This window comes from Thamnophis elegans, chromosome 4 (assembly GCF_009769535.1).
Source record: "Thamnophis elegans isolate rThaEle1 chromosome 4, rThaEle1.pri, whole genome shotgun sequence".
Lineage (NCBI taxonomy): Eukaryota > Metazoa > Chordata > Lepidosauria > Squamata > Colubridae > Thamnophis > Thamnophis elegans.
The window spans coordinates 17,935,237-17,951,187 of record NC_045544.1 but is presented as its reverse complement, the minus strand read 5'-3'; the positions used below and the strand labels follow the sequence as shown (position 1 = coordinate 17,951,187).

General features: G+C 36.1%; 1 protein-coding gene across 2 annotated transcripts in view; it reads right to left on the bottom strand.

Moving 5' to 3' along the window:
- Positions 1-15,951, bottom strand: part of DOP1A (DOP1 leucine zipper like protein A) — a 60,401-nt gene that overhangs the window by 41,248 nt on the left and 3,202 nt on the right. Inside the window, exons 1-7 of one of the 2 annotated variants that reach the window (XM_032217130.1) lie at positions 14,036-14,109; positions 8,652-8,842; positions 7,820-8,001; positions 6,455-6,625; positions 5,192-5,381; positions 3,734-3,832; positions 2,569-2,668 (exon numbers count right to left, since the gene is read on the bottom strand). In XM_032217130.1, coding sequence (XP_032073021.1) covers positions 2,569-2,668; positions 3,734-3,832; positions 5,192-5,381; positions 6,455-6,625; positions 7,820-8,001; positions 8,652-8,789 — 880 coding nt within the window. In that variant the 5' untranslated portion in view covers positions 8,790-8,842; positions 14,036-14,109. Of the gene's footprint in view, positions 1-2,568; positions 2,669-3,733; positions 3,833-5,191; positions 5,382-6,454; positions 6,626-7,819; positions 8,002-8,651; positions 8,843-14,035; positions 14,110-15,951 lie in introns of those variants that run through there. The other variant, XM_032217129.1, reaches the window with a different exon arrangement.

Here is a 15,951-nt window from a genome sequence, read left to right as displayed (position 1 = left end):
AGATAGATAATAGAGGTGATAGATAGATAATAAAGAGAGAGAGAGATGTTAGATAGATGATAGATATCGATAGACATAGACATAGAGAGATGGATGGATGGATATGGATATAGGAGAGAGAGAGAGACAGAGACAGAGAGAGAGAGAGAGAGAGAGAGAGAGAGAGAGAGAGAGAGAGAGAGAGAGAGAGACTCATGACATTCTTGAAAGCTGAACTGTGGGGTATTTATTTAATATACAGTAGAACCTCTGGCCTCGAATGTTTCTGACCATGACCAAATTGGGTTCCAACCAAAAAATTCACATTTTTTTTTCATGGCTGATTTCCCTCTTCCGCACCACTTTTTTTGTAAGCACCAAATTTCAAAAATTAGGTTTGGGTCATGACCACATCGGGTTGTGGCTAAAGTTATGGAATGAATTATGGTTGGGACCAGAGGTTCCCCTGCATTTGTATGGCAATTTATTCTGCAGCACAACTCTGGGTGCATTACAATCACAGTAAAACTACAAAACTATAGATAGTCCTTAACTTGTGACTGCAACTGAGCCCAAAATTTCTGTTGCTAAGCGAGACAGTTGTTAAGTGAGCTTTTCCCCCATTTTACAACTTTTTTGTCACAGTTGTTAACTTAGTAACACAGTTGTTAAGTGAATCTGGCTTTGTCATTGATTATGTTCCCAGACGTCACAAAGGGTGATCACATGACCCCAACACATTGCAACCATAAATAAATATGACTCAGGTTGCCAAATACCTGAATTTTGATTACATGACCATGGGGATGCTGCAACAGTAGTAGTAGTAAGAGCGAAGAGGACACACTTTTTCCAGTGCTGTTGTAACTTTGAACAGTCACTAAATTAACTGCTGTTAAGTTAAGGACTACCTGTATATTGTCTCACAAGCACAAACACTTTCCAAATTATTGCCAGTTAGTGAAAATCTTGTTGACAAAATAAGTCTAGCTACCATATACATAATTCAATATAAGACTGAGATTTCATAACTGGAAGTCTTTGTGCATGAAATGGTTGAACAGGAAAAAGCATTTAATTTACATGATTACAGAACAAGGCCTCATATTATAATCTTTACAACTATGGTTTAGATTTGTCATCAGAAATGAGCTCATAAATACTGAGTTGTTTCAGTCTAAGAGTACTATTCTCCTTTGGTTCATTCTTGTGATTAAATTAGAGACTGCATTTTGAATGAACTGAAGTCTCCCAATTGGGAAGAGATGATCCCGTAAGTACCAAGCCATGTAGGATTTTAAAGGTGACATCCCAACTATGGGATTATTTACTAAATAATCAGACCCATTAACTACTCACAAAGCTGCAGTGACACTCCCCTGTTATTTCTGAATGGTGGGGAGGGGTGAGGGGGTTAGCCCTAACCCTAACCCACCAAATATGCTGGAATTGTTCCTGATCAGCATGGTCAATTTTTGTGAGGGTTCCAGACTGGAAAAGGCTAAACTAATAAAAGTATCCAAAAATTATACCTCTAAAGTCTGTGTAGAGAAAGCAGAACCTGGAACTGGAATAATTACCATATCAAACAAGCTTCTCACTATTAATAAGATCTATTTTGCACAAATTTAATTTGGAAAGATAACTAAATATGTTAATCAGTGGTGGATTGCACTTACCTTCACTACCGATTCGCTAAATGCAAATGTGCACATTCTGTTCGTGCGCACGCCTGACTTGCAGTGCGCGTGTGTGCACAATCCACCACCTCTGTGATAACCAGCTGATTGTCGGGACTTACGCAGGAACCGCACGCTGGGCATGTGTGTGCAATTTGCCTTTTGCCATAAAAACAGGTATAGAACGCGAGTGGACAGGTAGACCAAAAGAGCCACCCTACTGGTTCGCTCTCAGCTGCTCCGGGGCACTACCGGTTCGGCCAAACCGGGACGAACCGGCAGCAACCCACCTCTCATGTTAATGATGATTTTTTGTGGGAACTTTAAAAAAAACTTTAAATATTTTTGATTTTGAAAATAATTAAAGAAAATAGAAAATTTGCAGAATACGTAGCTCCAGTTGCAAAGTTATAGCAGCAATCCCCCAACAATAAGGTAATTAGGACTTAAATGGCCTATTATATTTTCTATTAGTAACAAAAACTGGTGTGTGTATGTGTGTGTGTGTGTGTGTGTGTGTGTTTGTGTGTGTATGTGTGTAAGTGCACATGTACCTGCCTTTAAGTTAATTTTTGATTCACGGAGACTACCCAGTCAACTCTATATGGTTTTCTTGACAAAAGTTTTGGAAGTGGCTTGTTGTCTCTTTTTTCCTAGCCTGAGACAAAGTGATTGGCTTTGTGCCTAAGGAAGGACTAGACCTCATGATCTCTTGTTTAACCACTATACCAATGGCTGTTATTGATTCAATTATTTTGCATTAGTGTTCATGTGTTAAAAAGTATTCTTTGATTTTTCATTAAAATTCCGCACTTTTGTTTAGGTTTTTTTGCAGATTGATAAGTAGATTGCACATTTCAAATACAAATGTTATATGCATAGGTATAAGTATATAAATCCTATAACCTACCTAGAAGCCAGGCATAAAGCCTCCTATTGAGTGACATGTCTCTGCGTAGCACTACATGAAGAGATGCTGAAAGAATTCGGATCATGTCTGGGCGTGTTGCCTAAAATTGGGAATGTCACATTTAAACAAGTGTCACATTCAAAACTTTCATTATACGATGGAAAAATGATTATCAACTTCATTTTCAAGTACCAATAGAAATTTATATGGGCTGCAACTGAAATATGAATGCATCTTTATTATCTTTAGTAGCAAGAAATAGGCGAATATAACATAGCGCCCAAGTACAAGATTTAAAAATAATTAGCATGAGAAAAGACATATTTCTTTCTTCTTATCCCACAAGGTTAAAGCAAATCTGAATAGTCAAGTTTACAAATCTAAGCACAGAGACTGATTCAAAAATATCAAAAGCAGTTTTCACCAGTAAATTTCCAGAAATGAAATTAAACAACATGCTATAAAATGTAAAGGGGTCGAACATGCTTAGTTATATAAGAAGCAGCTACTGAAGCAGCCACAGCAACCTAGAAAGATTCATCTGTTTTAATGATGAGTCATTTCCCATGTTTTCCTGTACTTCATATGAAGCATCAATTTTGAAGAATTTGTAGTGTCATTTTTATACTAGAAAGATGACAAGGAAGCAGGATGGCTGAAGTAAACAGGTTATACTTTTCCATGAAAAAAACATGGCTCTGGGTGCCATTTCCAAAGCACAGGAGATGTTTTGAGTGCTGTGTTCTTTAAGATTTATTTTTATTTTATTTATTTATTTCATCAAGCATGAATTAGATTACAGATATGCCAACAGAACAAAAAGGAACTCTTTTATTTCCAATACGCTATTCATCTATAGAATTTTGAAAGGAAGTTTTGAATACAGGAGATAGAAGTCTAGCAACTGAAGAGTTGCTGTTTCCCACTAGAACAGTGTTTCTCAACCTTGGGGACATTAAGTCCTATGGACTTCAACTCCCAGAATCCCCCAGCCAGCTGGGGAATTCTGGGAGTTGAAGTCCACAGGACTTAAAAGTCCCCAGGGTTGAGAAACACTGCACTAGAATAATATGCAGATACGGGAAATTTGAAGAAAAGAATGATTTTTTTTGTTTGTGGGTAACATATCAGTACTTCACTCAATAAAGATTCGGAAGTACTTTACCTGACTCATATGGAATGGAAAACAGAATAATATGAGATCAAGTGTGCTCCTCTGTACTAAGACACTGGAATCCTGCACTGAAGTGCTTACTGCTTCTACCTAAAATAAATTTGCCATTAGAAAGGAACACAGATTAATAATGCTATTTAATTACTTTTCTAAACCAATACACTTTTATGAAAACATTAGATACTTGCAATCCCTATTCAGATAATTTTTCTTCCAATTTTCTCTCTATGCATGGAATAATACACATAATTGTGCATTCCTCTGTTTCTGTAGACTGGATTTTGGATTTTAAATACCGGTATATAAACCTATGCACGGATGCCCAATAACTGTTGAGGAAAAGGATAGCTGCATTACATAAATCAGGAAACATGCCATTTGTAAGAGAGAAATCAATAAACTGAACTGGCTCAGTGCCAAAGGTCTGATTCAAAAGGAACAGAGACTACACCAGCAAGGAAAATATATGAACTATTAGAATTATCCACTTCTCAGACCAAAAATACTATAATAAGGAAGGCACCAGAGGTGGGTTCCTACCAGTTCACACCTATTCGGTAGAACCGGTTCGTCAAATCTACTGGACCGGTTAGAAGAGGTTCTACCAGTGGACCCGGAAAGCAGGCCACACCTACAGAAGAGGTTCCAAAATTTTTTGAAACCCACCACTGGTATGCACAATTTGAAAATAATTCATAAGAATTATATATAAGAATCCTGTCCTTGTACAAGTGTGAGCTAAAACATCCTGAGTCTCACTTAATAAATAAACAATTATTTTGTACTCTTCGGTTTTGTAATAATGAGTCAAATATAATCAAGGAACAAAGTAATCAAAATTTGTATAATATAGGTTCTTAATAACTTAATAACTTTTAATAACTTAAAAACGAACCAATTTTGTTGTATTTATGTACAATGACAATAAGGATTATACTTAATAGGCCCTTTGCATTTTTGGAATAATATTGGGAATTGCACAGTAATATGTGGGACATATATGAAGAGGAAATCATCACTTACTGGGGGATTTGGCAGGAAGGAACTCAGAAGAAGGTGTCATTTGTGACAAGTCCGCCTTCTATAAAATTGCATAAATTGAGAGTGGGCGAAATTTCACTTATAGCAATAGCTACTGCTTAGACTTATATACCTCTTCACAGTGCTTTATAGCCTCTCTAAATAATGTACAGAGTCAGCATATTTCCCCAAAATATTCTGGGCCCTCATTTCACCGACCTCGGAAGGATGGAAGGCAGAGTCAACCTTGAGTCGGTGAGAGTCAAACTCCCTGCAGTGAGCAGCGAGTTTTAACACTTTAATACTGCATTCTAACCACTCTGCCACCATGGCTCCTATCTAGGCATTGTTTCTTTATGCAATGATTACATCAAAAAAGTAAGAAGGCAAAGAACCAAGAGTTATCATTATGGGTTCATAAACATTTACCATTAATTCAATGTCACTGCCTATGATATAGAGCTGGTCCTCCATAGAAAGCTTCCTGTTGAGATGGGAGAGGACGTAAGTAATGCCAGGCAGCCGAATTGCAGGACTAGTAAGAAGACTACCCCACAGTGCACTATAGAAAGCTGATTGGTCCACTGCTGCAGCAACTTTCTCTAGTAAAGTGTTAGTTCTGGAATACAAGCAACAATAAAGGACAAAATAAAAATCCAGGAAGGATAAAAGAAAACAAGAAATGATGCTTCTAGAGAAGGCTTTTTATCATGTGGAATGCATTGGGAAGGTAGGGCTAATATTAACTTCTTCCCTTCTCCTGTATCTTTTTAGAAACAGATGCATAATGTATTTTATTTGAGAAGGTTAAGAACTATCTTCTTATTGGAAACAAATATGTGACCAATTTAAAAGTTAGAATAAACCAGAATCCTAAACAATAGATACAGAGGAGGAATATACTATGGATTATGATTCAGACAGAATGCTAAAGTAACTACACGTAGATGGTTTTTCTTGCTTGGCTGATCCTGCATGAATTATAATAGGTTATAGGTTTATAGGTTTATTTCATTTCTATGCCGCCCTATTCCCGGAGGGACTCAGGGCGGCTAACAAACCCGGGGGGGGGGGGTAGTACAGACAAGGCAACACAACAAGCAGATACAGAGAAAACAATTTTTAAAAACAATCAACAGTCACACAATTCGAGCGGGGAAGGGAACTCGTCAACCCCAGGCCTGCCGGAACAGCCAAGTTTTAACGGCTTTACGGAATGCCTGAAGGGAGGTGAGGGTCCAAATCTCCGCAGGGAGTTCGTTCCAGAGGGCCGGAGCAGCCACAGAGAAGGCCCTCCTCCGGGTAGTCGCCAATCGACATTGGCCGGTAGATGGAATCCGGAGGAGGCCTAATCTGTGGGATCTGATGGGTCTTTGGGAGGTAATTGGCAGTAGGCGGTCTCTCAAGTACAATAATGAATTGTGATCGAACCTGTGTTTCTTACAAAAGTTAGGCACAACAGATTTTTCCCAGTTCAATCACAACATAATCTATCGTTCAGAATCTGAATATAAGAAAGAAGAAAAGCAGTTTGATGTTGAAGCTGGAACTTCCAACAGCTTTTTAAAGACTTATGCACCAAAATCTTTGGGTTTTTTTTTCTTTCAGTAAGTTAACTTTCGTATCATAACCAATTAAAACAAGGAAGATAAGTTTTGGTTACAGTAACATTCCATTATTCTTCAGCCTTACCTTTCATAATACTCAGACCCCTCTTCCAAACCCGGAAGGATCCCGGTTAACAACCCTTGCAGGCCTGGTTTCAATGTTTTGCCCAAAGGAAGGTAATACATTTCATACAAACTGAGCAATGCTGGCTTAACAGACATTGCAGCGTTAGCAAGAAGAGGAAATAGGCCAGAACTGTAGAAATATACAAGCAAACAAAACAAAACAAAAAACACAGAGGTCAGCGTCGCAGGTATGAAACACAAAACTGCTTTGTATACCAGTTCATTGACATACTGTAACGTGTATTGTGGCTGTGCAGTCCATACATAAAATGGAGCTTCTAGTTGCATGCGGTGCAATTTTAGATCCATTTGAGAACCTCCAATAATAACTGCAGTGCAAACGACTACAACGACCACTCAATTTTCTTTTTCTGTTAGACAATTGTTACAGAGTAACTAATCATATAAGCTCGCTTAATAAAAGAATTATAGAAACATTTAATTATAAAATCCTTGTTTAGCCTGCTTTTTTTACAGCCATATTAGCAGTTATGCTTGCATAATACATAGTTATTGAAAAATTCACATTTTTTTTATTTTGCACGATATATTAAATCATAAGCTAATGAATGGGATGCACAACATGCCATATGAAGCCCCCAAAGTTTAACATTAACCAAATTTCATCTGTTGGTTGAGAGCAGCAATTTAAACTGCTCTGGTTAAGAGTACTGTATGAATATGGTCACCGATACATAAAATATATGAATATGCTATACAGCAGGGATCCCCAAACCCTCGCTCTGTGAACTGGCAGCGGCCTGAGGCATGCAAAAGGATGGCATGCCATGGGATGCGCAAACAAGTGAACCCCCATCCACGAGATGCAGGTAGCACTGAAACCATGCCCCCCTCCCCGGTCCGGTCCGCAGAAAAACCTCTCTCGACAGAACTGTTCTCTGATGCCCAAAAGGTTGGGGCCACTGCTATACAGTGAAAAGTGGACTAATTGGAAGGAGAGGATGTTTGCTAAATATCTGTTAAATATAATTCCATGCAAATAACTTTGTGTAATCATATAATTGATATGAATCACAGTGAAAAAGTGGTTCACTGAATGAGAAATTGGCTATATCAAGAGAGGGTAAATTGAGTAAATTGAGAGAGGGGGAGGAAGGGAGAGGGGGGGAGGGGGGAGAGAGTGCTTGCTCCAATATGGAAGTTTCTAGTTGATGTTTATATAATTGTCAGTTTGGTACAATGGGAACTGTAATCAAACACATTGAGAGTAGTATGGAGTATGAACTGCTATTGTAGAAAAAATTATTACAGTAAAAGCTGTTTGACTAAAATAAGACCACGATTGAAATGTAATTTTGCTTACCTGTACAAGAAGAGATCTTTGGCCAGGCGCTTGGGGCCAATGATTTTGAAAACAATCTCATATGTCTCCAGGGCCTTCCGATGCACCCCACCAGGAAGGGCAGGATGAAGGCATTGTGCAAGGCGCTTCCCTATGGTTAACTTTTTAGGTACAACTTGGTACTTCGCATTATTTTGAAGAACCTGACAAAAAACATTGTTAGATCTCTTGGAAGGTATTCAAATAACTTTAGTCAGAAAATGATTTATTGGATTAAAAGCAAATTTTCTGAGTATATGGTATCAGGCAAATCATGATACAGTAAGAAAACCAATTCTTGAATGTAGATGCCCTAAGTTCTTATTTAGCAAACTGGCTTTCATTATTAACTTATTTACATATGAATATTTATTTACATATTAATAATGTGCAAAAACAGTATATTATTTGTTGCTATGTATTGTTAAAAAGATCTGTATTTTATTTACACTAGTGTCATGCTAGCAGAAGTGCACTCATTAACTTCCTCTCCCCCTCAGGCCCAGTGCATTAAAGCATCTGTAAGACCTCTTCATGAATAGAATGCATTATATTATGGCAAGTGTGTGGAAAGAATCACTCCCAAAGATCAGGCATAAATTCTGCTCTTACGTTCCCTTTAATACCTACTATATAAAATACAAGAGTCAGATTTTGTCTGGTGTAACAATTATAAAACAACATATATAAACTATACAGAACATTTTACTCCAATTTCATCAAACAACAGCCTATAACAATAAAGTGAATTTAAAGGTTGTTTTTATTCCACAGCATATTTCCCCCCTCGATCAGAAGGCCTCTCCATTCATACCTTATTTAGCTTTCCAAGAGATGAAATCAAATCAGCCCACTCACTAGAGTACTCAAAGCTTTTCAGTGCCTTGTCGACAGCTGCTACATAGTTCCTATACTTGGAATCAGCCAGCAGCTCCAGCTCCTCTGCATTCATCCTCCTGCAGGATCCCACCAGAGATCAATTTGCAATGCATGTAAAAGTATTAGCTGGAAAAGACATATTCACATTTCACCAACTCCAGTTTTTTTTATCTTGTCAAAGTAATAATAACAAGTAGATACTGCACCCTGTTGAATATAATTACCATGAAATCTGCAAAAAATAATAGCTGCTGTGAACTAAGAGTGGAAGGAATTCCATTTTAGACCTCCCACATACTCATCTTCAGGCAACCGCACCCAAGTCACTTTTTGTGAAAATACATTTTATTAATAAGTGAATAAAATACATAAGTCACTCCTGGGGACTTGGAATACCATCCTAAATTATATGATTTGTGGAGCAAAGGAAGGGATTATATACAGTGGGCAGAGGCACCTTCTCTGAATATAAATTCTGCTTTGAATGATGACCCAATTTTTAATATTTCAGGGAATCAGGAAATTTCTAGAGTGGGGGTATCAAACTCACTGCGTCACAGTGACGTCACATGACATATCAAGAACCCCCCTAGCTAAACCAGCACGTGACGCATCTGGCTCACCGGCTGCGAGTTTGACACCCCTGTTCCAGAGAATGAACGGATACAGTGTTGTAAGCTTTCCAGAGGCACACAATGGGTGTTATACAAATTTAATTAATAAGTAAAAATATATGAAAAACTCTGTAGCCCTTCTCTCTGTTGACCCTTCTTTCAATTCAAAATAATATCAAATTAATATATCTACAAAGTAGATCTGGAGGGTCATTTCATTGTAGAAAGTTTCAGGAGAAATTCAACTAATTAGAAAATGATTGATACTCCAATAAGAAAAAGAAATTAGTCTTTTTATTGCTAGTCACAATTTTTTAATTTCTAACAAAATCATCAGGACTTTTAAATTATTTGTTAACATTATGATAGCTATTAGTATTCCAACTCCTAAACAATTTGTTTGGATTCTTATATATTTTCACATATTTCACATACAATTTCACATATTTCACACATTTTATTGCAACACTATTTTCCAATCTGTCTATTTACAGTATTCTATACGGTACTGCAAGACATTTTTCTGGCATTAGTAAGTGCATAATAGGCATCAATAAAGGATTGTAAACTTGTTGCTCCTTGTAGGAACACTCTTGCTTTTGCAAGACAAGGAAGGAACTTGAAGTGTTCCAACAGTGGCTGTATAAGGGGATGAATCATCATCAGCTTAATCATTTAATATTTTTACTATGGCTCCAATAAAAGAGAGAGGATACATCTCTCTTTAACAGAATCGCCCCTATGACAGAATTGCTAAGCAGATATAACTGCAACTAAAGTATCATTTTCAAATAGGTGTTACAAAAACTAATTTTACACCTTGGTAATAATCCAGATTTAGCAATAAGCAAGTGTGAAACAAAGCATCATGCAGCTATAAAAACTAAAAATGTACTGGAAGAATCCAAAGCCTAAATTCTTCAAAGCACAACAAAATGAACGCAGAAAACAAAACAGACTATGTAAAACAACAAACCAACTTTGAACTGCACAGTATTGGTAGCTTTTTAGCAGTCAGATATATGCAGGTCATGATTTAAGACCTATTAAGGTGAAGAGATTACTCCACAAATGAAATGGCCAGATTTTTTTTTAAGTTCAATCAACTTGGAAGAGACATATTCTATTATCAACACAAGTATAGGGTAGGAGAGAAAAACATTTCACTATTGTATTCAAAATTGTACTTGTGCAGTAACTTTCATGACATCTACTTTGTCAAACACTTGAATAATTAGTTGTCTCTATACATGACATGAATGTTGTTCATGGCATCTAAGGCCCATCAGTTTGATGGCCAAATCTTATCTTCCAATTTATGAGTTGGGAGAAAAGCTGACATAAATTACACTGCCATCACTGCACTAACAAGCCTGGCAAGTGGCACTGTCCATTTCATTTTAATGCACTACAAGTTAAGGAAAATGATTGATAGCCTCCCTGGCTTGGTTTCCCATTCTGCCAAGTGTCACCCTAACACAACCGTTAAGTCATGCAGGTTAACTGAAGACTGAGACTTTCAGGCAAGCAGGCCGGCAAGATGATAACTATGGGTGACATGGGTGGGCACTTAGGAACATGGATCGGAGGGCAGGTACTACAAGCAGGCCCTTTGGAGTGCAGGCAGGTGTATGAGTGAGCAGAAAAGTGGCAGGAACATGAGTGACTTGCAGGAAGCTAGGCTGGAAGATCAGAAACAATTACATAACTGTGGGATGCTGCAAGCGTCATAATTGAAAGCCAATTGTCAGGCACCCAAACAGCAATCGAATACCCGTGGGGATTCTGCAATGGCTGCAATCATATTGTTCATGCATACTTCATTGTATCCATGGAAAAAAATGTACCAAGGAAGAAGGAAGGTCAACTTTAAAACCGGAACAGTTAAAGACAACTTTAATCTACCTCAATTCTTAACTGGAGATGAAAAAGATAACGCCATAAATACAAGATATTTTTTTAAAAAAATTGGTTACTGGGGTATGCTCATCTTGCATTTATAGGGATGTGAGGATAAGCCCTGTCTTAACTGTGTCATAATAAAAAAAAAACCTCACATCAATCCATAAGTCACGAATGATTCTCTTTTTAAACTTCTAATGTCTCCTGGAGAAAGTCCTGTACAAATAAAATTGTGGGCTCAGGGAACATTTTTGGACCTTTCTGGGAAGCATAAATGACATTCTTTTTATTTATTATTATTATTATTATTATTATTATTATTATTATCATTTATCATTATTTCTTATTTCTTAATTATTTCTTAATTATTATTTATTATTATTTATTAGACTTATATACCGTTTCATAGAGCTTTCAGCCCTCTCTAAGCGGTTTACAGATTTTTAGCAAATTGAGTCAGCAAATTGCCCCCACAGTCTGGGCCCTCATTTCACCCACCTCGGAAGGATGGAAGGCTGAGTCAACCTTCAGCCGGTGAGATTTGAACCACTGAACTGCAGATAACAGTCAGCTGAAGTGGCCTGCAGTACTGCACCCTAACCACTGCGCCACCTCGGCTCCTCTTGGTCCCATAAGTCTTTCAAAAACTTAAAAACAACTATTTTATCCTCAAACATCCCGTCCATAGACTTTGCTTCTGGAATGTGGTTCTCAAACCTATGGAATTGTGCACATCTAATTAAGATGTTTCTCTTTTATGTCTTTTCTCCCAGATATAAGTTTTCCAGATTCCTCTGTCATAGAGATACAAAGGACAAAAGGACATTATTGCCACTACTGCAATATCATGTGTCAAATGGATTCCATAATGCTGTGAGGAAACTGGCAAACATTTTCTACAACCGCATTTAAATTGCTGAACTGTTGAAAAAAATAAAGTGAACTGTAATCTCAAAATGAACCATTTTCTCATCCTTTCATTATTTCTCAGAAATAAAGCAGATCTTGCCCTTTTTACTGCATTTAATCTATAGAACCAAAGGATACACTTGAAATCAATAAATATACTGACAATTTGGATTATCATTGAATATTAAAAAACCATTCAAATAGCAGATAATTCTATAATTAACTACCATTCTATATGGCAATGGTTCCTGATTTAGAGTCTTAAACAAATGCATATAACTGCCAATGGACTGATTATGACATAGACATTTCGCGCTCAAAGGTAATATAATTTTGAATATCAAATATAAGCTTTCTTATTTTAGGCACAGGTGATAGTTCTTGTAACCCAATACAATTCACAAACATAGTAACAAGCCTATTTTATAATTTCTGAATATTGCCTTTAAGAAATGGAATAACTATCATCAACGAAAGTACTATATCTATAGAAGTTATTTTTCTACAAGTGATTACATGACAGAAAGCAATATAAGATACTGCAGATGTATGGCAATATATATGTAACTCTCTGATATGATTCTTATTATAGATAACAATGATTGAACATTTGTATATAAAGATAAGCTACATATTTAATGAGTTCTCAGGTTTTTTTCTGTCATTTGAAATGCATACTGAATAATTCCAATTTTTTTCTATAAAGAAAATTCTAGTTACATTCCAACTGGTCATATAGTAAGAAAATTAGGTTTTTCTAGATGCTATGATCAAATAACAAAGTCAAAACTTTATTCAGTGCATGCTAAATATTCCATTTGGTAAAAGAATAAAAATAAGTGATGCTTCACAAAATGAATGAAAACATTTTAATTATTCAGAATACAGTAGTAGTAAAATATTGATATAGCTGAAAAAGTCAAGATAGCATATTATAATAAACTGAAAAAGTCAATATCTGAACTCGCCTGTGTTCAGGTAGCCTAAGAATCTAGACAGGAGCTCATAATGAAGCTGCAAGTGTAACTCAATTTAATTTCAATTTTATTAAGGTCCATCCACATCAGCAGCCTGGCTGATTCTGCTTTCTGAAGCATCTTTTACATCTCTATTATTGTGGCCTTTTAATTTAATAACAAGGGGTGTTTCTGTTTGTCGTTTCACTCTGTTTCTGCCACTCTAAATCAGACTCAGATTCCAATATTGGCCTGTTCTTGATAGAATAGGCAATCACACTCACTGTAGTAATAATTCCATCCCCTAGTCAAAATGCTGTAAATCTTTTAGATATAAATCATCAATTCCTGGTTCTGTATCACAGTCATGATTCTATTTATATTGTGCCATGTTTTTGCGAGGTCCATCCTTTCTAAAGCAATAAAAGGCTTTCTGTCCTATGAAAGAATTGATAAGACCAAGGCAGGCAAATTGAAGCCCTCCATCACTTTTTCAGAAGTCACTGGAGCCTCTTCTAATCATAATTGCTGAAAAAGGGGGGTATGAATTTTCCAATATTTGGAGAGAAAATATGCAGAAACACATGTCTTGGTAGCCAGAATTACCCATACATGTCATATATATTTATTACCAATGATTTAATTAATATATGGGATTTAGTAATATAGAACCACTAAACTACTTAATATTGAAAGTCTAGATTTAAAGTAGTTCAATTATAGGCAGAATGTTAATTGAAAATTACATTTTAGACTCCTAATTTAAACAAGGGATCTCATGTACCAATACAATAATTTAATGGTGAATATGAAAAAGCAGTAGAACAGTTTGATAGGCATCAGACCTTGAATTTTATTCCTGCCTTAGACATGAAGCCAGGAGAGTGACTTTGGGCCAGTCATTCTCTCTAAGCCCTAAGAAGGAAGCAATTACATACCACTTCTGCAATCTTGCCAAGAAAACTTCTTGGGCTTGCCAAGGCAGTCACCAGGGGTCAACAGTGGGGACTTGAATGAAAAGGAAGGAAGGAAGGAAGGAAATCTAACATTAGCAAAGCTAAACATGTGCATTAACTCTAATTACTGTTAAATATTACACATAAAATTGGCTACTCTGAATCTCCATTGCTAGAAAGTTGCTTTGTATTGCTTAGAATTTTATGCAGATACAATTATAAATATTTTCTACATTACAGAAATAATTAAAAGTTTCTTTAATTAAATAATTCCCACAAAACAAAAGTGTTTACTTATTTTGCACTTTTAGAATAAGGAATGTTTTATCTATTGCTATGTGAGACTCAGCACATTTTATGATTGTTTGAAACACACTGCTTCAATTCAGCCTTAAGAGCGTTACATATTCTATCACAAACCCAAACTGGGAACAGAATGTATGAAATACGTTTTGGTAATAACTGAAAATATTTTTTTGTTAAAATAAATGCAACATATATCAATGGAATAATGACTTAAAAAAATACTAGTATCAGAAATGCAGACTATTGGGGGAGGCATACTGTTGTCTTTATAAGATGTCAGAACATCAGTGCAATAGCAATACAAATGTATACATTCTCTTTATCATTCCTTTGGCAGCAGATATACATATTAGATTTATTTAAAACATGTACATAGTAACCAGAGTTGAAAGATGGGTGGCTATATAAATGTTTTGAATGAATGAATGAATTTCTGTTTATCACCTAAGATGTGTTTTCCTTTGTATCCAGACAATACAGCCTAACTCTGACCTTCTGACAGTTCACTTGAAATTCTCCTTGGTGGACCTCACATGGTCTGCCTATGCTAAAACAAAAGCATTATAGAACTACTGTACCGCCTCCTAAAAGCTTTCACTTGTTTTTCTAGACCAGGGAAGAAAGTGCTATGTGCCTAGCCCTTTTACCAATCATCAGGGCAAAACATGTCCTAACAATTGCTGATAACAGAATCTCTTCCATGATATTTGCTCAATTTACCACCAGTGAAACATTAACCAAACGTTTATATTTCTTTATCTTAGAAACCAGTTCCTTTGTTTTACTTTTTCAAAACTTTCCCGACTCAGACTGTTGGTTTGTCCAGATCTCCTATATTATAACTTGTAATAAAACTAAAATGCAGCATTTAAGAACCTTATTTCAGGCTGGAAACCAGAACATTCCCTTATATTTTTCCCCTCCAGGGGTTGGGAGAGGTTAGCCTTTTGTTTGGTGACACAAAGTATTTTGCAATGGGTTCATTAAGTGCCAAGCTTAGTGTCCTACACTTTGTTGAATAATACAGCCTACCTCTATTACTAAAATTGCATCTGAGGTTTTACATTTAAATATCAGAATTCCTTAATTTCCATTCATTCATTTTATGAATGAGAGATAAATATTATCAAGTGAGCAGTCTAATATAATGTTCCATTCCCAATATTTATAGTTATCGGAAAAGAATGTCTGCTCCTGAGAAATTTCAATTTAATGGAAAAAAACCTACCTAAATTTAAAACCAAATAATTTGCTTGCATGTGAAATACAAATGTTTTTTAAAATATTTCTTAAATATCCAGATTTTTATCCCTATGGTAGGGATAGTGATAGATTTCACTATCACTCTTTAATATCTGCTGTCAAGGTTTTATTTACTTATGTCAGCAACAATGTAATATACTATTAATCTAAAAAAATGTATTTTGTGTAGTATTTCTACTTTATGTGCATATGATTGAATAGTTAAAGTCCCTCACTTGAGAGGAAACATCATAAAAAATGAGACCTCCCATGCAAAGAACTACATTGTAAGGCACAATAGTTGTTCAAAGTTTTTTAGATCCATGATCTTCTGAATCTCTACACTACTT